The sequence below is a fragment of the Talaromyces marneffei genome, chromosome 5 (genome assembly GCF_009556855.1).
Source record: "Talaromyces marneffei chromosome 5, complete sequence".
Lineage (NCBI taxonomy): Eukaryota > Fungi > Ascomycota > Eurotiomycetes > Eurotiales > Trichocomaceae > Talaromyces > Talaromyces marneffei.
In genome coordinates this window covers 1,351,773-1,373,709 of record NC_072352.1, presented here as the reverse complement: position 1 = coordinate 1,373,709, position 21,937 = coordinate 1,351,773, and the positions used below count along the sequence as shown (strand labels likewise).

Genomic DNA, 21,937 nt, shown 5'->3' with positions numbered 1-21,937 from the left:
TAATTGTTTGATTTGATAGATATGGATGTCATTGGTTCTTTTTTGCTCTTCTAACAACTTATCATGGGAACTTCTTGGGTTGAGGAAAGCAAATATGTCGACATAGAGATGTTCATCATATTCATAAATAATATGTCCCAACAGTCAGTGGTGGTTATCCATGCCTAGGCGTCCGTCTGAGGGAAAAGCGTATCATAAGGGATCATTGAACGAGTTATGTCAAGAGAGAAGTATATCCATAGAATCCAAAAAAAAGCATACCAACTGGAGATGTCTCAGAACTGACGAACGTCCTACACTCACTATCGTTAGCCACTCCCCTCAACTCTAACTCATCTCCTAAGGATAGAAAACAAACCTTCATCTCCCTAACCGTCCGAATAGTCTGATGGAAATCAGTCCACAGACGCTGCACCTCCCCATCCTCATCCATCTGATCAACCACATGGTTGGCGTATTTGGTTCGTTTCTTGGCCGACATTTTCTCCCGTTCAAGGGATTTCTGCGGGTTTGATAGTAGCTCTTCTTTGTGGTTGAGGTAGTCGACCACCCACTCGTAGAGGTGGAAGCGCCAGTGGATTAGAGTGTGGGTAAGGACGGCATTAGATTTGCATGTTCTTTTCTCAGGTTAGTTACGTTGCTCTGGGATCTCGGGGGGAGGGGGGTGTACAAACCTGCCGAGGTAATAATGCCTATCTTCAGACGGCAAAATGTGGCCGTCGCGATCTCTGTCGTGGCTGTTCCCATCCACATCACTAGTATCACTACCGTCACTGTCGCTATCGTCACTTTCGTATAGCGGTTCAAGGGTCTCCTCAGAGTATGGCTTTCCGGTAAATTTGAGATCTGAAGAAGCCGGATGCTTTGACCGATTGCAGGCGTCGCACTTATGACCCTCATCGAGCGGATACGCAGTAACATCAAGATGAGGACGAGCACGCAACGTGTTCACAAAATCTGCATTCCATACAGTAGATATCAGTTGCGACCCGGCTCGTCCAACGACTTCATCGCTCATCTTTATGAATGCGAATTTGTATACATCGTCGTTGCGGTGGAATGCTGGGTTGAGTTTGCTGTGAACCATCCATTCGACGACGTCACGGAAACAGTCTCGGGTAGTCTTTGTGCGGTGGCGGCTGAATTCAAAGGGGACATTGACAGGGACGCCTAGTTCGCCATCATCTTCAACAAATGAGGAGTCATCTGCGTCAAGATCCTCATTCGCTTCGATGATCGATGCGGCGTCGCTGTCTGAATCGTCTCGTATTCTTGAGTAGTCATCCCAGTTCATACCAGCGGTGCTTGCATAGTGCGGCTGAGATTCTTCTTCATCTTCTTGCTCGTCTTCGTCCTCTTCCTCGGAAATATCCTTCTCGCCAGCACGACGGCGTCGTAGCATTTCTAGATGTTTCTGACGGTTGCTCCTGGCTGAGTTGACCGCCGAACCACGTGTACGCTTTTCTCGAACGACTTGACAAGCATGTTAATAATTTTCAATCTCGTAGACTATAGATTCTCACCTGTGTCCCTGAGATCCTCCAAGTCCTCTTCAAGATCCAGCTCGTCTTGTTGAGAGTATTTTCTTGGAGTCTTTGGAAGCTCTTCACTACCAGTATCAACGGATTTCTGTGGTGACTTCCTAGAGCTGCGTCGTGACGGGGTAGGAGCGATAATATCATCATCCGAATCTTCTCCTTCATCTACCTGCTCATGGTTGGGTTGATCATTTTGCTTGCGTTTCTTCCGCTGGTGACTTGTAATAACCACGTCCGAGTCGTCGAGATCAATGACAGATGGGCTTTTTTGCTTGCGGCTTGGACGGCTGGTGCGCTTGCGATGAGTGCCAGGAGATGCCAGCTCATTTGCATCACTGTCCTCCGGTTCTCTTATGTTTGACAAGTCCGTTTTCAAGGAGTTCCTGCGTGCCTTAGTCTCTGTCGGTGAGCTCGCGAGGAGTCGCTGACTCCGTCTATGCGGGGTTCGCTTGGTCGGACGGCGTCCCATTTCGAAGTCGTCGTCTGTGGTATCGTTGTTTTGTAAGTTGTTCTCTTCGCTCGGTGAAGCTGACGTATGAGAATCTTGGTCGGACCCGTTATCGTTCACCGCGCCAGTTGCGATCCGTCGTCGTTTGGAAGGTCGAATGACTTCGTCATCGGATGAAGCTTCTTGGGGGATTGATATAGGATCAGGTTTAGTCTGTTTGGAGGAGCTATTTGATAAATCTCCAGACCCATAAAGTCAGCGTCGGTATGAAAATATGAGAAGAGCATTTGTTTGAGCATACTCCGCTTCGCATCAAGCTCAGATGAAGGTTGCCCGGGCTCGGCCAACTCTTCTTTATCACCACCGCCCACCATCGAATTTCCCCAACTTCTCACATAATCCTCCAACTGCAACTGTCCCCTCACGGTAATATTCCCAGTAAACGGATTCGTATATCGAAGTCTAGATGGCGTAAGCGCTGATTGAGATGCATCCGTTCGATGGGACGGTGGAGAGTCTTGGATCGGGGCAAAGGCAAGGCGCGATTGCTTTTTCTTCCCCTTTGCGCCGGCCATAATGGGAAGCTAGTTACCATCCAAGTTTAGAAGCACTCTATTCGTTCTGTCATCGTTGTACGTAGCTCTTGTTGAAGTTTCAAGAAAGAGCTTAAGCTTGTATGGGTCCCCACATTAGGAAGTTAGTTTGCGGCCCCGCTTCCTGCATCACGGAGCACATGATTTTCACGTTTAATAATATACGGAGGAATTAACTAGTTAACTTAAACTATGTTTACTGGTATTGGTCTACATCCAACTTCATTTCGCACTCGTAAATGTACTCAGTCAATTCGTTCAGCGAACTATCTCGGAGCACCAACAAAATGAACGGTCTCCAAGATTGAACAGTCTATGTCCAAATACCACAAACCAAAGAATCTGACATGCTCAGTCAGTCGGTCAAATAGCTATTAGAATAATAATGACACTCGTCATCCTTCTCGGCATCCCAAGTTTGTGAGTTCAGCTCTTTGTATCGTGTCCCGGTTATGACAGATTGTAAAGGCTGGAGATCAAGTGCTTGAAACCTTTTCTTTGGCCGTGGTTCTAGCCCTGCGGCAAGCCTGTGCGAGTTCGTCTTGCGTTGTATTTCGCCAAGTACGTGGCAACCCGGTTTATAGTCGCGTCGAAAGAATCCAAATTCAAGCCACATGTCACCATAAATCTTGAGGTTACCCATGGAATTTTCATCATCCCGCTTCAAACGCACGACCTAGAACAGGACTCTTGACGCGCTATAACAGAACGTCTTATTAACTAGACGCAGAGCGGCTAGTGTTGTTTTGTGAGACTCAAGATAGGATATGATCTGTCGGGAGCACCTTATTAGTACTATATTGAACTGTATTATTACTCGCAGCGACGTACATGGCCCAATATCTCTGTGGGCAGTCGCTCCATCTTGAACTGATTATGTTTTGTATCAGGACTGTGTGTTTCACTCGAGCGAAAGAAAAACTGGGGGATGAAGAAGAACTGTATGGGGATCGCGGTGGATATATGAAGGAAAAGTAAACAGGAATAGAGCAAAACAGAAAGCTACAACTTTGTGGGGAATGGCTATATGACACTAAGCGCCCTGAGGAAACAATGCAGATATCATTTTACCATTGTTACGGGTTTTGCAGTTGGAACGATATCGTACGCATCACCACAGAAAATCCCCAAAATCTTGTTGGTGTTCCCGCTCCCATTCATATAGTTAGTACATCAAAGTGTACTCTATTCTTCGATTAGAATGGGTATCAAATATAATATTTCGAAATAGGAAGCCTTCTGTAAATCATAGCCAGATTCTTCTGCATATCCCAGGTAGAAATCTCTTATTACCCGATGGTAATACTACGCGTAATCTTGACTGAAGTCACCTGCTTTTCTGTCTCCTTCCTATTTTGGCACGGTGTTGTTCGTTTGGCTTCAGTCTATTCTTTCCATTCATCTCTGTCCTTACATCCACCACCACTTCCTTCGCTCAACGCTTTCCATTTGACCATCATCTTCATTGTTCAACTACGCACCCCCTGATCAGCTTTCAAGTCATCTTTCAGGTGAGACTGAAGCGAAGACTCGAGTCATACCACTAGGAGATCCCAAGATGCAGCGACTCCCTACGGAGATACATGACCGCGTAAGACACTACAAATACTAATGCAATCACCCACTAATCATCTACCTGTAGATCGTGTCCTACGTGAAATGCTTCGAAGAAATCCCAAAATATGAAGATCCTTGCTTATATCCACCAATGTACTTGATTCACAAAGACGCCCGAACAGCCTTGAGCAATCTCCGTCTAGTTGATAAGACTTTCAGTCGTAGCGCATCACGAGCGCTATTCGGAGGAGCTCGTGCACTCTTGGGTCACGGAGTATCTTCTATCTCAAAACTCGAGACATTATCATCGAGTCGATATGCTCAACATGTTCGTCTCATACAGTTCGATATCGGGGACAAAGATCTGGACGATCTCCTTCGAGATGAGATTAGCGAGGAAGAACACGAGGAACATGAAGATGTTCAAGAAGAAGTTGATGAAGGAGGGAATTTCAGGCTGTCAGGAAAAGCTGTCAATCGCCTATCATCTCTCATCACCGAGTTTCGCAATCTGAAGGCTGTTAGTATTTGGCCTAAGGAGTTCGTCCCACTCGAGAAAGCGATCGGGTTCCTTTCTCAGATCATTATCACAATCGCTGACTTGGAGTCTCGCGGTGTCATTCACAAGGTCACTGATCTGAGATTGCCTCTCGATGGTGCTACTCATCTGATAACGTTACTTGACAATGGCGACCATCAGACAGATATTCGGAACTTTCTACAACACGTTCAAAACCTGGATTTCATGGGGTTTATTGGGGTTGCTGATAGTATTGGTGCTCCAACGGGGTTGACAGATCTTGACACACTAATCAAGTCTTCGTCTAATCTTCTCTCCCTCTCAATTCTTGGCGACCTTACTTTGATATCCTTCGTTAAATTCGATCTTGGCCTAAGACTTCGACTGGAGTCCTTGAAATTGTGTGAGCTGGAAATCACCTCTTATGATCTTCTGGCTTTACTGGAAGCATGCAAGGAGTCCATGAGGTTTATTTCACTTGATTATCTCGAGCTCGTCTCTGGGTCGTGGCTTCACGTTTTAGTACAAATCAAGAAGAACCTGACGAAATTGAACACGTTCTTTTTCATGCCAAGTGACCCATATCTTGACGAACTAGGAAGTGAAGACCCTGAGTTTGAGGTTTGTTTCCTTTGGCACGCACTTGGTGATATCCAGCGTCAAACAAACTCAAATAGGATTGCTGCAGGCCTAAAGCCGTGGACGAGCAAGACATATTTGCACCTCAACTACCCACCTCTGGAAGTTATCACGAACAACAAGTATTATGAAGAACTAATATCACAGAAATGGGATGCAGAGAACTCCACAAGCCATTGCTGAGCTGATACGAACCCAAAATCTCATTCAGCTCTCGGCACGTTAATTTGCGAAATACTCCTGTTCAATTGTGGATAGGCGCTGCCGAAGGCAATGACTACTTGAATCAGAACCTGTACACTCCTGCATGTAACTAATTCCGTTTCAAAATGAAGATTATCGAGAATGAAAGATACAATTAATCAAGTTATTCAGTCAGTCACCGGATTCTAATAAATAGTAGTATAATACAAGGAAAGGCCTCTCCATATTGATATGAATCATATCTAGAATTGATTAAATTCAATACCAATGTTCTCTCAACTGTAAATTAGTAGACAAGCTCGTATATCAGAAATCTCTTCAACGTTAGATTCGCGAATTGGACATCCCGATATCTGTTCATCTAACAGCCATGGCCGTTTTAGGGCTTTGTTCCTGTATGCCCTATCTACATCTGGTGTCTTTGTATGGGCGATATGAATATGCCGCATCAGTGTTGCATTGGGAGTTTAGCTTTGTCAATACGCGAAACATCTTTGTACAATGTCTTTATGTATGGCACGGAGATGCCCTGTCAATTGCTGCATGGGATCGCGTGTGAGAGGTCTATAAAAAGGGGGTTTTCCCCTAGGATCAATTGCACTTATTCTTTTTCTTACTATGTATACATGCTTTTCTTATCTATATTTATAGCCAGGTGCTACGGCGGCAATAATACGTTTTGCTTAACGGTCAAACTAGATTGAATTATATATATATCAAATACCCGATTTTAAAATACTAGGGAGATGGACCGGCTACCTATAGAGTTATATGACCGTGTAAGAGTACTTCTCCTGCAGGTACCAATACCAATTTATCATTGCGAATACTAATAATCATCCGTTTGCAGATTATGTACTACGTTGAAAGCCTCAGCGACTCGCCTCATGTCGAAAGGCGTCGTGTTCGTCAGATCTCATTTCCGCCTGCGTACAGAGTGTATTCAGATCGGGGTCATAGAACGTTGAAGACGCTCCGTCTAGTCAACAAGGCATTTTGCAGGAGCGCCTCAAGATCGCTCTTTCGATATGTGGTCGTGAAGTTGGATTCGGATATGTCGACTGTTGAGAATCTTGTAGGATTGATAGGGGAGTATGCGCCGCATGTGCGTGAAATACAGTTTGAGGTTTATTATGAGGGTCATCTTGCTCCGGCTGATGAGGATTTATGGGATGAAGCTGGAGAGGATGATCCAGATGAAGATGAAGACGAAGACGATCAAGATGGTCAAGAAGATGGACAGGAAGATGGGCAGGAAGAAGGCCAAGACAACCAAGAAGAGGAAGAAGAAGAACCACCAAGCCTGGCATTATCAGAAGAGAATACGGAATACCTTCGGTTCCTTTTGGCCAAGTTCCCCAATCTAAAGGCCGTCAGCATTTACTCCACCGATATCGAAGAGGAAGGGTACGAATATGAACAGAAAGTAATAGTTAACCGCATGTTTCCTCAGATCCTTCTCGCCATAGCAAAACTACAACCCCAGACCGTGATAGAGTGGACGATACCCATAGAGTCCCTGACTCAACTAAGAGTCATGCTCGCTTTCGGCCCAAACTACCCTATCTTCAGGCAATTCATGCAACAGCTCCAACATCTCAGTCTTATCACTATCACAGACATGATTATAAATGAGCCACTCACTCTTGAAAATCCAGTACTCAACCACGCATCCCAACTTCTTTCTCTCGAAGTGAGCGATAATTGTGTTTTGAATCCCCTGGACAGAACCGAGAGCAGTAACCAAACTCTGCAACTCAAATCCTTGAACCTGAGTTATATAGAGATTGACTCCTTTCACCTTCTGGATCTGTTGCAGCGAAGCAAGGAGACTATCAAGTTTCTCTCCTTTGAATATGTAATATTGCTCGAAGGCTCATGGCTTCACGTACTCCTCCAGATGAGGAAAAACCTGAAATTGCTCGAGCTTTATTTCATGAGAGAGAGCTTCAATGGATTTGAACATTCTACCGACGGTTTGTTTTATGAAAATATTCCTCTTCCCCCCTTCTATATTTTCCATGCACTTGGCGATCTTCAGCGTCAGATAAATGCAAACCGGCTCGAGGAAGGGCTGGAGCAGTTTTCAACGGATATATTTGAGCAACTTGATCTTGAGCCTTTGAGTGCCGTTATTCCCCGGGTACAATATGACGAGTTGATGTCGCGGAGTTGGGATTTTGTGGAAGACGGTAATTTAGCATGAGTTGGCGACGAAGTGCACTAGGTATATGATAGTGTGTACGTTCCAAGGTTGGAGTTTGTGTCAAGGCCATGTGCTGATATAAGCTGTTGACTCGCTAAGTTAACTAACTAGTTATCGGAATTACGTGTACCCATTATTTGAGAGAGTTGATGCATGGAATTAGTTTTGCTCAACATTGAAAGGTTTTAGAGCGAGTATCAGTGGACAATAAATCACTTCCAATACTAAACTTAGACCTCTGCATATCTACATCAACCAGGAGTTACTGCAATTTAGTAACGAGAGGTGCGTTTGGTAACAAATTCAAATCAAATTACGTTTCATCCCTATCTCATGACTTCTGGATAGTCTGGTATGAGTCCTTGAAACAGCGTTGCTATAAGGCTCGAATATAGGAGTGTACAACCATCCATTCCCCTGGCCCTCCAATCTCGCCATTGAAAAAAGTGACAAAACCCCCAAGAATGTGCAATATTCCACAGCGAAAAGCTCGGGATATTTCGACGTCCTGAAGGCTCAAATCATAATACCCTGATAGCGCAGAATCTAGGAAGTTGATCTAGATCCATGCCAATATTACCAGTAGTCAAAAATGCGGCTCGAAATTCCATGACCTTGACATCAACTACTGGTATTGCGTTTCTGACATGACAGATTCCAGGCGCGGTCGACTGAGGTAATGAAGTGTCATTTCATCTGACAATGGTTCAAGCCCGGCAGCAAGCCTGTTCATGGTTATTTGGTGATGTATATCACCAAGTGCGCACCAGGCGAGCCTTCTCTCATCTCCGTTGAAGAATAGGTCTAAGGGCCTTCTCAACCCTTGAGGCTCCTCTTCCTGGATGCCATCGAAGATATTATAAGTCAATAAAAACGTAAACAACTTCAAGTTTTTGCTGATCTGGGACAGTACATGCAACCATGGCCCAGGAGTCAGATAAAACGCAGCTAAATGAAAGAAATCGGATGGATTCCTTGCACTGTTCTAGTAGAGCCAAGAGATGATTAGAGGAAACGGTGGTATAAGTCAGCTCCAGAAACTTGAGTGGAGAAGACTGACAAAACTTAATCTCATCAAGTGCAAGAGGATCATGATTTGTCCCAGCACCCTCAATTGAGAGGGAAAGGAGATTGGTGGAGGCAAACAGCATATTAAGGCCAATCATTTTTTCAAAATAGTCGAGAGAACCAGTGAGATGTAGATGTTGAATTTGTTGCGCGAGTTGTATGACTGCCATGTCGTGAGTGCTGTTGCCGAAGAGGTCCTGGAGATAAGTGGTATTTCCTATCGGCAATCCCAATTCTGTCAAATTATGGAAAGGCAGATTTGCCATTGGCCTGAGCACCTGAAGCACTATTTCTTTTGTTCCTTTCTCATCGCCCTCCCTACGAAAAGGCCAAATGTGGATGGACCTTAAGTTCACAAGATTGGCTAAGAGACAGAATTCTGTTGACAACCTCACCAGACAAGTTGATATATCGGTGTATTTCTCTTTGTCCTTCATCGGCTTTGTCTTCCTCCTCCTCCTCCTCCTCCTCCTCCTGCTGCTGCTGCTACTGCTCTTCTTCTTGTCCTTGTCCTTGCTCATGCTCTTCCCAGGTGTCCAGGTCGAAGACTACTTAACTAACATACAAAGTACAATCGCTTAAGGAAAATTCTTGAAATCGGCGTATAAATTCTGGACTAAAATCGGCAGAAATGTTTATTTGTTGGAAAAGCGCCCTTGACGCGCAGCGGCAAAAAGCCTTGTTGACAAAACGCAGCGCAGCTAATGCTTTGAGACACTCCCAATGTATCCGGTAAGATGCTGGCCACTGGCGTAATTCCCTTAGCGATTCAATCTGCGAGCCATGCGAGACCCAAGAGGCACGATCACAATTCCCCAGGCTCTCATCATAGTATATGATCTGTAAAGAAAGCCTGATTAGTCCTAGAAGGTATTCACATTGCTACTCGCAAAGAACTTACACGATCGTAAATCTCCGTGGGAAGCGTATCCATTTTAATAGTGTCCAGAGCCTTGGGATTGGGTGCTTCAGTGCAGGAGCTTGGTTTGATAGACGAATTCAGAGTCGATCGAGAGGGTTGCAAACAAGGTGGTGATGAAATCGAAATATCGAGAAGCAGAGTCCTCCTCAAGTGTGGATGTCAGAGAGGATATGAAGAGGGTAAGAAAAAGAGGAAGAAAATGAAAGTCAAAAGACAGAATTGTCAAGGGCGAGTGAAAACAAACGCTCTGCTTGCCTCAGGCAACAAATGAGATCAATAACTCTCGGTGAAAGAGGACATCCATTTTCAACGTTGGTTGTGACACTCAACGCTTACGTGAATTGGTTAACCTGGGCAGTGGTTTATACTTCTCTAACCTCTAGGGTTGGGTCTACTAAGTAAACTTCTGACGAAATGTAAAAATGGAAGATACTGGTGTGTAATTTGATAAGTATAGCCTCTTTCATGAGCCCTAAGTTGGTTCTTTGAAAGCACTTAGCTTTTGCACCTTCTCCCACAGAATCTACAACGTATCGTGTATGGCGAATGGCTCTCGATTGAACCATTCCAGGCTTTGCGGCAATATCGACACCTCTCTAACGACGAAAAAAGTTTGATGGAACTCTCAATCTTACCAATGGTTTCTTTCAATTCCGAGACTTTGTGTTTATACCAGTCTGACTCATCCAGCTTTTCCTTTTCGACCACCCTGACCCAGTGCTCACTGGTAACTAATCTTTTATATATCTCTTGTATGATCCTGAGCGAGAGCTGATTGAATACCTTATGTCGAATAAAATCCTTGCGGCCAATCAAATCGGTCAGGTGCTCAGCCACATTTGAGGCCATGATTGTATGGACTGCCGTATCAAGCGTACACTCGAATGCAAGTTCCACTGCAGCAGCAATACCACCAGCAGATCAAGAACGCTTCAGTATATAGCTTATGTTTTCATTGGCTTGTTGTTTCAGTCCAGGAACATCGTAGTAGTCGGCTATGGAGTTGACAAGAATATGCGGCCGAAGCATATCGAACATAGGAAGCGATTCAGGTTCTGTTTTGGAGTCCTCTAAATCAATCACTGGTTGGGACTTATCTCCTGCATCAAAGGGTTAACCAAGATGTTATCTTTTTGTAATGTAGTATACCAAATAATTGAGTTACCTTGCTCCAACCAATTATCCCAAGCACGAGGCTCCGGTGAATGCAGGCTGGGACCGTCATATTTTCCTCTGTACATATAGTTTAACATGTGCTGAAGGGTCTCCTTTTCGAAATGAACTTCAATTTGCTTGGTTAATCCTTCCTAGGTTGAATCAGCTCCTTGATGCTGCTGATTATCCGAATAAAGCCTCCATCGACTAACCTTTAGCCTGCTATTGTAGGCATTATTAAGGATGGTGGATTGCTCGCAAACGATGGACCGATGGACCACGAATGTGTCTTTGTGACACACCAGAGTGAAGACGTTCTCCTTCTTGAACGTTTCAACATCCATCTTTGCGGAGGAAATTTAAATGGCTGTCGGCGTGAATGTTTAAAGGGCGTATGGGAGATTTCTACGAGGATGTTGGAAATTTTTGCCTAGTCTGATTGACCTCATTCCTTCGCGTTGACGGCTATTCTATTCTGTCCTAGGCAGCAGCAGTCCGGTGCTTGTGGTTCCAAAGGATATAGTACCATGTCTAGCTGTAATATGTTAATCAATCACTGCTACTTATCCTTCGATTGAATCATTGAGCGAAAACATTGATACTAATAAAGGCACTCAGGAATAGGGGTGGCGTGGTGCTGTTAGGGCTTAGGGCTGGCGCACAGGGCGCTAATATGATCGACATAAGGTATCCACTCACCACTGGGCTAGTTGGCTTATTATAGATTATTACATCATGACCTAATTTTCATCGTAACATCAATCGACTTGCTTCCAAGGTTAAGGATATATCATCCATGGAGGTTTAACATAGTAGTTTACTACATACGTAGCATGTATGAGACCACGCGAGCCATATCGCGGACCTGAATTAACTATCTAGTGGATGATTTAATAAACAGGTGTCGGCTGGGATCGTTCTGAGTCAGGTATCACGATCGCCTTTCTGAGGTCAATGGCGACACGGGACTAGGCAGATTGTACGGTAGTGTGTGCACTCGCCGTTCTTAGTAATTATCGTCGTCATTATCAACATCATCGAAATCAATCGGAGGTGTTTCCCATTGGAGAAAAATGAAGGTTTTAGTCGAGAGAGAGACATCCTCAGAACTCGTTTATGTTTTGTGCTAACGATATCACAACTGACGTCAAAGTGACTCTCTGGAGAAATCGAGAGGCAGTAAATATGAAAATTGATGACGATCGATCCAGATGTTGACTTGAGCTGTGGTGGCTTGGGAGCTAGTATGACTACTTCGTACACTTGTAGTGTACACACTACACAGGTTCGTGGCAAGGCATAGTTAGCTACAGATCCAGTATTATGTAAGGCAGCCAGCAGTGAATGGCATAGGATAGGACATGGTGGAATTGAGATGGTTGGCTGGCAGGCAGTGGGGGCAGCTTGGGCCCTTGGGGAGCTCCCTTCCTCAACCCATCCTCACGACAACGTGACGTCAACAAACCCTAATTGCGCTCGCTGTCTTGTGTCGCGCCTGCCACATGCACATCCTGCCTGGGTGCCTCCTTCCCAGGTTCCTTCCGGCAGTTCGTACCTTCCTCGAGGCACACGACATGAGGTAACGCAACTAACTGGTCGGAATATCCTATCCACACCCGCCCCCCCTTCTTAAAGCGACCCTCCTTCCTCCCCCTGGCACGCCGACCCATTGCTGTTTTCTCTTTTCTCCTTTCTCCTCCCCCAACATTCTCCCTCCCATTCCATTCCTCATTGTGATACCCCAGTTACGCACACGCGACGTTTGACATCATTCTGTCCATTGTACGCCTAATAACAACTTTGGAATTGATCACTATCGAATCCGTTGCGACATATTTGACCTCATCATCACTTAGTTTTGGCGTCTGCTATATATCTTGAATCATAGTTCCACCCCATTGACAACGTGTATACACCGCCATCATGGGTGCGAAGAAGTCCGCTGTGAACCGTCCAATGAATGCCCAGCAGCGGGACGCTGTATGTTGAGGCATCTCATGTTGGCTCGATTGAGCGTGTATGCTGATAAAAGTGACAGGATATTAGCACAAAGCTACAAATATACGGCATCTATAGTGGTATGTAACTGACAAACGATCGTGTGACAAGTCTTTGTGTTCCGGAACTGACATATTCTCTCGTACAGCATTTGCCAACGGGAAACTACCATCAGTAAGCTCCAATCCCGGGGAAGTCGCAATTATATAACGGAAATTAACTTTGACCACAGAACAAGCAATGTGATGTCGCCTTGAACAGCGCCATCAAGTCAAAATGGCTCTCGTCTCCACCAAAAGAACTCTCTGAAGATGGCCGAACTCTGGTCAAGGACCTTCGTGATGTTATTGACAAGACAAAGCTACTCTTCCTTACCAAGAACGAGGGCGAGCTTATACAAGAGTTCATCTGGGATGCCCAACAGATTACTGGTGAAGAATTTCAGAGAATTACCGGCCCTGTCAGCAAGGAGTCTGCTCGCGGAGATGCCGATCAGGCCGCCGAGGGTTTCAAAACCCTGGGCACGCTTTTGATCACTAATGGAGAATTCCGCAAGTTGTGTAAGTTCAACTCCTGCGTTTTCGTTATTCATGTCGCTAATGTTCTTTGTATTAGTGAGTGATGCTGTCACCCTCCTTCGAGATATTGCTGGCGACACCGCGAGCAAGGCAGCCTCCAAGCTTCGACCCGACGAGGACGCTCTTGCGCAAATCGATCAACCTGCCGAAGAGAATGTCTGGCATGACAAGCCTGACCTCAACAAGGAGTCATTGAAAGCACAATTCAAGGAACAGACCGACCGATTTAAACCTGCTGTAAGTCATGGCCGTGGTATCACGGATCATACATACAGGCATACTAAACATATTCTAGAGCAAGCAAGATGTTCAAGAAGCAGCTAATGCTGCTACTACTGCTGCAACTGGTGGTCAGCAAGATGCTTCAGTCTCTCAGATTGACGCACGTGCTGGTGTCAATGCTGCCAAGGAGACCCTGCAACAGCGCGCCGAGCAGAATGTTGCACCTGAAGACCGGGACCAAGTTCGACAGGTTACTGAACAAGCACAAGCGGTATCTTCTGAATATAATCGGCGTATTAAGGATTTCTTGGCCTCCAAGATGCCCAAAGAACGTCGTGAACAGATCGTTTGGCGTTTGAAGAAGATGATTGTTGAGATCCAGGGTCACTCTGATTGTACGTTTGAATGCAAAACATTACACATGTCTCAATGTTAACAATCCCACAGACCAACAAGCCATCGAGACTCTCTTGAGTTTGGCTGAGTCATATGCTGGACATGGAAGAGATATCTCTTCGCAAGGAACGACCGCTACTAAAGGTGCCAGAGAGACTACTATTATACACAAGGCCGAAACTAATTTGAGGGTATGTAGGGTTCATGGATAGCAAGAAGGACATGCTGATGCGACTCAAGATTTTAATCGAGAGATTTGCGAATAGCACATCGACCGATGACTTCTTTGATTCGCTCAACACGATCTATCGCGATGCCGACCAGGACCCGCGGTTGAAGGAATGGTTTAGGGGTGTCGACACTTACATTCGGTGAGCCGTTTTATTACATTTGCAAGGGTAGATTGTCATACTAATGATGCGTAGAAAATGCCTGCGCGAGCAAGGGTTCATCATGCAAGATGAAGCTAATGACCAGTGGAACAAGCTGTACGATGAGGGTCGCTTCTTGCTTCGAGACCGGTACAGAAGTCACACAGATCGTATTGCCGATGAAGCCAAGTTTTTGGCCACTCAATTTGACGAAGATCCACAGAACCGAGCTTTCCGTCAATCTTTGGAGAGACTCTTCAAGGATCTGGGTCAGGACCAGTATGGAAAGCCGACGTTCAAGCCCCATTTGATCAAAGACATTACCAATGTCATCGTTCCTGAGATATTTGAGAATGCCAGCTACATTCCTATTCCTCGAATTGAGGTTTCCGACCCAGCTGTTGACATGGTGCGCGCTCATTTTAAAATTGCATTTTGTATCAATACTGACTTTTGCAGGTTATCGAAAACCTTATCATCGAGAGCGACAACTTGATGCCCAATGTTTTAGAATTCGGCACTGACAACTACTGGCGGTGGGGTCGTAAGAAGATCAGCAGCTTCGACGACCACAAGGTTATGATTTCTGCATCTGGCATCCAAGCTGATCTCCGTGATGTGAGCTACTATTTCAAGAAGAAGCAAGGATTCCCTTCCCTCACCGACATCGGTGTCATGGACATTCTTCTTGGTGGTTCAGGCTTCGGCTTCAAGATTGCTGCCTCCAAAGCACAGAAGAATGACCACAACGCAGTTTTTAAGCTTGATAGTGTCAAGGTCAACGTGAAGAACCTTACCATCAAGCTGAAGAAGTCCAAGCACAAGATGCTTTTCAGCATCTTCCGACCCATGCTGTTAAATGTTGTCCGACCTGTTCTTGAGAAGGTGTTGGAGGCCCAGATTCGTGAGGCATTCCAAAAGGCAGACGCATTTGCCTACCAGGTACAGACCGAGGCTCAGCGTGCCCAGGAGACCATGCGTGAGGATCCTGAAAATGCAAAGAATATCTTCGCCCGCTACGCCGATGCTACTCGTCACGTCATCACTGAGAAGAAGAAGCAGGCCGAAGCTATCGCCGAGCGCGGAACCAAGGTTCATATGGCAATGACTCACCAGGATGCCATGTTCAAGGACATCAAATTGCCTGGTGGTGTCACTAACAAAGCTACTGAGTTCAAGGAGCTTTCTGCTAAGGGTGATCGCTGGCAATCACCAGTTTTCAACTGGGGCGGTGCTTCACCCACTAGCAACTTTCCCAAGGCTTCCGCAGTGTCTCGCAAGCCTCATACTGCCGCTGAAAGTCATCTGCAGGAGAAGTCAACCGATGGTGTCAATGGAGTCGGAGCTAGTGCAGTCAATGGACTCCACGGAGTCTCGACGACTGGAGCCACAGCTAGGGGATCCAGTGGCAAGGCAATGTTGCCAACCAATGGTGTCACCAACGGCCAGTCTGCCACCAACGGTACTTTCCAGAAGGAAGTCGAGCGTGCTTTTGACGCAAACGGCACCACTCTTCCAACCCTAGGTGGTGTTTAATCGACATAAATTGCGAGTTTGACATGGTAAACGAATGTCTGGAGAATTCTTTTTTGATACCAAGAACCAACCTATCTCAATAATGACTAGTTTGGATGGAATGATGTGATTTGAGTTTGACTTTTGAAGACGAGGTATGATTCACCAATTATTATAGCGAATCTGTTGGATACTTGTACAATGTTGTCTAGTCTCTAGTTTCCTTTTGTCAGATACTGATACTTAATAAAATAATTACTATTTTCCAATATATTTGTTATGATACTCTAAGAAGGCTATATGTAGAAGCGCGACTTACAACGGACTTATATCCGAGATGACCCAAATCCGCTTCAAATATCGCAATTGTGGAGTATTCTAAATTAAAAACTGGGGAAATCTCGATAGCCACCGTATACATCATCCCCTCCAAGTTAGCACCTGGAACCAGCAGAATATGTATATATTAGGGTAAGTGAATAGCTTCATATAAGGACACAATATTCAGACCAGAAGGAAAGGAAGAAAAATGTCTCTGCCCTCCAAGAACAACAACAAAACCAACCCCACCGCTCAAGATGACTACGACCTTACAACCCCAATCACCACCAAAAACGGCCTCCGTCAAGGCCTCACCTCCTACGGCGACGCACACTTCTCTCTATTTTTGCGCAAGGTCTTCATCAAAGCCCTAGGCTACACCGACGACGCCCTCTCCCGCCCTTTGATCGGCATAATAAACACATACTCCAGCTACAACCCCTGCCACGCAAACGTGCCACAACTAATCGAAGCAACCAAAAGGGGCGTGCAACTTGCGGGTGGACTGGCCATTGATTTCCCGACCATCACGTTGCATGAATCGTTTGCGCATCCGACGAGTATGTTTTTGAGGAATTTGATGAGTATGGATACGGAGGAGATGATTCGGGCGCAGCCCATGGATGCGTGTGTTATGATTGGGGGATTGTCTCTTCATTTCTATCATTCTCCGGGCTCTAGTAGGATGTGATTGTTGCTGATCTTTTGGTGTAGGGTGTGATAAGACGGTGCCGGCGCAGTTGATGGGTGGAATATCAGCCAACAAACCTGTCCTGCCTCTGATAACCGGCCCGATGATGCCGGGTAGTCACCGAGGCGAGAGACTGGGTGCTTGTACAGATTGTCGAAATAATTGGGCTGCATACAGAGCTGGGACGATTGATGTTGAGGAGATTAGCGCCATCAATGAGGAATTGGCGCCTACAGTATGTCTTCCTCCCAAACCATTCTGTGTCAGGAAATATTCATTCCCTGACGCTCCTAATAGTCAGGAACATGCGGCGTAATGGGCACAGCAAGCACAATGGCCTGCCTAACCGCAGCCCTAGGCATGATGCCCCTAAAGGGCGCCTCCGCCCCAGCCGTATCCTCCGCGCGACTTCGCATCGCCGAAGAAACAGGCTCCAACGCTGTGGCAGTTGCAGCCGCAAAACGTACGCCCCAAGAAATTCTCTCTGAAGAATCCTTTCTCAACGCAATTACGGTGTTACAGGCAATAGGCGGCTCCACAAACGCCATTGTCCATCTCCTCGCAATCGCGAACCGGCATCCAGCGATCCAGGGAAAGATAACGTTGCAGACATTCGATGATATAGGCCGCAAGACACCGTTGCTTGTAGACCTCAAGCCAAGTGGAGTGAACTACATGACGGATTTTCACAATGCGGGTGGCATGTTGGCATTACTACATACCCTACGACCATTACTGCATTTAAATGCAATGACTGTATCAGGCAAGACCTTGGGCGAAGTTCTCGATGAATCACCATTCAAGAGCTTTGCATATTCGCGAGAAGTGGTAAGGCCGTTGGATAATCCGCTATATCCGTCTTCGTCGCTTGTTGTGCTCAAAGGGAATATTGCGCCTAATGGAGCTGTGATGAAAGCTTCTGCGTCCAAGGATCGGTCACTTCTGAGACATTCGGGTCCTGTAGTAGTTTTTGAGGATACGGCTGATATGGCGAGAAGAATTGATGATCCTGATCTGCCTGTTACCAGAGATTCGGTGCTTGTGTTGAAGAGCATTGGTCCTGTGGGAAATCCCGGCATGCCGGAGGCCGGTTTGATCCCATTACCGCGCAAACTGGGTGCTCAGGGGGTTACGGATATGTTGCGTCTTTCTGATGGGAGAATGTCTGGAACGGCAGGGGGAACTATTATTCTGCATATATCACCGGAGTCGGCACTCCCAGAATCGCCGTTTGGAATTGTCCGGACGAGCGATATTATCACCTGTGATGTTGAGCAGAGGAGATTGCATCTAGAGGTTTCGGATGATGAGATTGAGAGGAGAGTTGCTGAGCGGAGGAAAGAGATTGCGCAGAGTGTAAGTGAGAAGAAGTCGCAACGTGGGTATAGGGGTTTGTATATTCGGTCTGTGAATCAGGCAGAGGATGGGGCTGATTTTGATTTTTTGACGGCGAGTGGTGCGACTGCAACTTCATAATATAGATATAGTTGGATGTGTGGTGGTTGAGAGTGCATAGACAATTGCAAGGCTTAATTTTCAGGATATAGTTTGATTTATGCAAATAAGTTAGTAGATGGACGAATGTCATCTCAGTTGAGGTACCCTTGCCCTAAGCCCTAGTTAGATTCCCAGAACGGTTTAAGGAGCGGCAGCGCCGACGCGTCTCCGCAATTAACGCGTCTCACCAATACATGTATCAAACCGGCATGCGATATAACCTCAATTAATAGTCAAGGCTACAGACATACAACAAAATAACGACAATTCATGGACTGGAACTTTATATTTGCGATATTTCATTGATTAAATCGATCCAATTGATAGATACAAAGCGTCATGAGCTCCGCAACAATGCGGCCGAGGGGCAGGCCAGCACGTACGTCCGATCACATCCTCCAAAAGTTGATACAACATGAGAAGGAGCTTACTGATGCTCAATTTCTGGAATAGATACCCCCGGAACAACTGTTCTAACATATACCCCCAACGGCCGACACGTAATCACTGCAGGATCGAATTCCGCGATTCGTATTTACACCGTTGGCGACGAGGGCGAACCTAGGACGATCGATGAGGGCGTTGAGGCACATTTCGGAATTACTGCGACGGTACACACCTCTATTATGGTTATAAAGAATGTGTGCTGACGATAGGTAGAATGATTGCTTTATCATTGGCGCTGAAGATGGAACGGTCTGGCGCTACGATCTCGAGTCCGGCAAAATGGACAAATTGCTTGTACGATGTGCGCTGCCTGTTCGCGATCTTGCAATTTCGAGTGATGGGCAGTGGGTTGCTGTTGCTAGCGAGTAAGCTATCCCACATATTGCTTGTGAGAATGCATCCTGACACAGAGACAGTGAACTCACAGTCAAAGTCGTCAATGTCGACGACATGACAAACGTAAAATACCTCCGCGAACAAACCAAGGGTTCAAAACACGTCTCCTTTGACCCCAGCGGCCGATTCATAGCCGTTTCTTGCACGGATGGAGTTTTGTACATTTACTCGATCGCCTCCGAAGAACCGGAATTGGTCAAGAAAATCGACGGTGCTATTCGACGCCTGGAACCGGAGGACGAGGCTACATCAAGAGTTGTATGGCATCCAGATGGAACAGCGTTCGCTACTGCACAGGCGACACGGGAAGTTGCTATTTTTTCGACCTCAGACTGGAGTCCACAGAAATCATTCACCAGCTCACACAACGGCGATATCACGGCTCTTGGGTGGTCGCCTAATGGCGCTTTGCTCGCTACGGCGGGTGTAGATGGCAAGATTTTGCTTTGGGAGACGAGTACACAGAACATTTTGAAACGGTATGATTTCGGAAACGTGATCAATCTTTCATGGCACCCTTCGATCAACCTGTTATGTTTCACTACTTCCGATGGCGAGCTTTACATCTACGAGAATTTCGTGGGTACAGAGTACCAGTCCATTCTCGAAAAACGACTCGAGTCCTTCTCTGTCCGGTCCGGCCCGCTAGGAGAGACATCTGGAAATGCTCGGAAGCAGATACCCAGCAGATCCAAGGTTGATGGCGGAAATAGGCCTACAAGAGCCGGCTCACCTGACTCTTTGGATGATATTTTGGGTATGGATGAAGACGAGAATTTCGTGGAAGACGATGATGGTGCTGGGTATGCGGAAGAAGTCAACGGTCATGGTAAACGCACAAATGGGCATCTGGATGGCCTCGACGGTCCAGATGCGAAACGTTTGGCATCGTATTGGGAACCGACTGTACATGAGGTGTTCCAGCCAGGAAGTACACCTTGGAGGGGCAATCGGCGCTACTTATGTATGTTGTCGTATTCTCGGCATTACTGAAACTGTTAACTAACGGTGTACAGGTCTAAATCTGACTGGAGTTGTATGGACAGTCGACCAGGAGTCGCACCACACAGTCACAGTGGAGTTTTATGACAGCGAAATGCACCGAAATTTCCATTTTACGGATCCTTATCGGTATGACAAGGCTTGTCTAAGTAAGTACGTTGAAATGTGCCGCCCGTTGTGGTGTACTGACGTTCATAGACGAGAATGGGGCGCTGTTCACATCGTCGTCTCCCCCAGATGACGGTCCAGCAATGATATACTACCGCCCTCACGAAACATGGACAACGCGAGGAGATTGGCGAACCCAGCTGCCTCCGGGTGAAACAGTAAAAGGTCAGCAAATATGATTCGTGACTAGGTTGCCTTACAAGCTAATTTCTTTAGCCATCGCCCTGAGCGAGTCCTACATAGTGGTGTTGACGTCGGCCAACTACGTTCGCATCTATACATTGTATGGAACGCCGTTCCGCGTTTACAGACAAAAGAGTCTGGCCATCACCTGTGCAGCATGGCGAGACTATGTCATGACCATCGGCAATGGACCTGTCGGACCTAACGGATGTGCCGCGTTGACATATTCCATTGAAAACGTCAAACGAGACGAGATTTGTCAGAACGAGGATATCGTGGCAATAACGGAGGGAGAACAGTTGAAGAATGTTTTCTTCTCTGATAATGGGGTATGTCTACGTTGACATTCAAAATCAATGGCATGCTAACGATTTTAGGATCCCTGCATTTACGACTCAGAAGGCGTTTTATTAATCCTCCAACACTGGCGAACACCAGGCCAAGCCCGATGGGTCCCTCTTCTCGACACAAAGCTCCTCGACCGCTTATCCAAAGGCCGTAAAGAGGAGACCTACTGGCCTGTTGCCGTTGCACAAAACAAATTCCACTGCATCATTCTCAAGGGAGGCGAGACTCACCCGTACTTCCCGCGGCCCTTGCTCAGCGAGTTCGACTTCAAAATCCCGGTTTCCACAAAACCGTCGAAATCAGACGAAGACGACGACGAAGAGTCGGGCACGATCCGCAACGACGCCGCCCGGTTTGAAGAAGCATTCGTTCGTGAGAATCTGTTCTATAGTCTCTTCCAAGACCTTATTTCCACCACCAACGCGACACGCAACCAGCGTGCTGAACTCGCTAGAAGAGAAGTCGAAATCGACAAGATCCTACTTCAAATGCTGGCCGTTGAGTGCCGAGAAGGCGAAGAGCGCGGTATGAAAGCCCTCGAATTAGTGGGCATGCTGCAAGATCGTAGTGGAAAGATGATCGAGGCGGCAGTGAAGATTGCGCATAGATTTAACCGGTCGATTTTGGAGGATAAGATTCGGGATCTGGGGGAGAGGAGGCTTATGGGGATGGAGGAGGACGATGATGAGCTTGCTTGATTTGATGTTAGTATGGAGCTGTAACGAGTATGATAGATGACTTTTTTGTTGTAGACTTCTCAGTTCAAAAGGAGTATAATCATTCTGTCGAGGTATAGTTGCAGAGTAGAGCATGCTTGGGAATTGGCCATCCTGATTGGCTGCGCATGCTTACTTCAAGCTTCTGGTGCGGGCCACCAAACAACGTCATCACTTATTTTATCGTACAACACAACAATAACACCAGAAATGCCCCTGGAATGAAACATTCATAACG

At 46.2% G+C, this 21,937-nt stretch overlaps 8 protein-coding genes across 8 annotated transcripts; 5 read left to right on the top strand and 3 right to left on the bottom strand.

Moving 5' to 3' along the window:
• Positions 1–275: 275 nt before the first annotated feature.
• EYB26_006823 (uncharacterized protein) lies at positions 276–2,561 on the bottom strand (the record flags this gene model as incomplete). Its single annotated transcript, XM_054266096.1, has 5 exons — positions 276–293; positions 359–617; positions 675–1,473; positions 1,524–2,225; positions 2,288–2,561. The coding sequence occupies 5 exons, from the start codon at positions 2,559–2,561 to the stop codon at positions 276–278; spliced, it is 2,052 nt and encodes a 683-aa protein (XP_054122071.1).
• A 373-nt stretch (positions 2,562–2,934) lies between these two features.
• EYB26_006822 (uncharacterized protein) lies at positions 2,935–3,443 on the bottom strand (the record flags this gene model as incomplete). The annotated part of the gene is made up of 3 exons (XM_054266095.1): positions 2,935–3,255; positions 3,301–3,351; positions 3,411–3,443. 3 exons carry the CDS (start codon positions 3,441–3,443, stop codon positions 2,935–2,937), a joined length of 405 nt encoding a protein of 134 aa, XP_054122070.1.
• Positions 3,444–4,137: 694 nt separating this feature from the next.
• EYB26_006821 (uncharacterized protein) lies at positions 4,138–5,478 on the top strand (the record flags this gene model as incomplete). Its single annotated transcript, XM_054266094.1, has 2 exons — positions 4,138–4,170; positions 4,222–5,478. 2 exons carry the CDS (start codon positions 4,138–4,140, stop codon positions 5,476–5,478), a joined length of 1,290 nt encoding a protein of 429 aa, XP_054122069.1.
• Positions 5,479–6,352: 874 nt separating this feature from the next.
• Positions 6,353–7,705, top strand: EYB26_006820 (uncharacterized protein; the record flags this gene model as incomplete). Its single annotated transcript, XM_054266093.1, has 1 exon — positions 6,353–7,705. One exon carries the CDS (start codon positions 6,353–6,355, stop codon positions 7,703–7,705), a length of 1,353 nt encoding a protein of 450 aa, XP_054122068.1.
• A 2,911-nt stretch (positions 7,706–10,616) lies between these two features.
• Positions 10,617–11,194, bottom strand: EYB26_006819 (uncharacterized protein; the record flags this gene model as incomplete). Its single annotated transcript, XM_054266092.1, has 3 exons — positions 10,617–10,795; positions 10,861–11,002; positions 11,063–11,194. 3 exons carry the CDS (start codon positions 11,192–11,194, stop codon positions 10,617–10,619), a joined length of 453 nt encoding a protein of 150 aa, XP_054122067.1.
• Positions 11,195–12,773: 1,579 nt separating this feature from the next.
• Positions 12,774–15,951, top strand: EYB26_006818 (uncharacterized protein; the record flags this gene model as incomplete). Its single annotated transcript, XM_054266091.1, has 10 exons — positions 12,774–12,830; positions 12,889–12,928; positions 12,997–13,022; positions 13,081–13,408; positions 13,464–13,663; positions 13,722–14,043; positions 14,096–14,188; positions 14,244–14,415; positions 14,470–14,824; positions 14,875–15,951. 10 exons carry the CDS (start codon positions 12,774–12,776, stop codon positions 15,949–15,951), a joined length of 2,670 nt encoding a protein of 889 aa, XP_054122066.1.
• A 508-nt stretch (positions 15,952–16,459) lies between these two features.
• On the top strand, positions 16,460–18,418 carry EYB26_006817 (uncharacterized protein; the record flags this gene model as incomplete). Its single annotated transcript, XM_054266090.1, has 3 exons — positions 16,460–16,811; positions 16,966–17,177; positions 17,240–18,418. 3 exons carry the CDS (start codon positions 16,460–16,462, stop codon positions 18,416–18,418), a joined length of 1,743 nt encoding a protein of 580 aa, XP_054122065.1.
• A 375-nt stretch (positions 18,419–18,793) lies between these two features.
• EYB26_006816 (uncharacterized protein) lies at positions 18,794–21,681 on the top strand (the record flags this gene model as incomplete). Its single annotated transcript, XM_054266089.1, has 8 exons — positions 18,794–18,818; positions 18,893–19,050; positions 19,100–19,251; positions 19,303–20,246; positions 20,299–20,433; positions 20,483–20,617; positions 20,669–20,964; positions 21,013–21,681. 8 exons carry the CDS (start codon positions 18,794–18,796, stop codon positions 21,679–21,681), a joined length of 2,514 nt encoding a protein of 837 aa, XP_054122064.1.
• Positions 21,682–21,937: the final 256 nt, after the last annotated feature.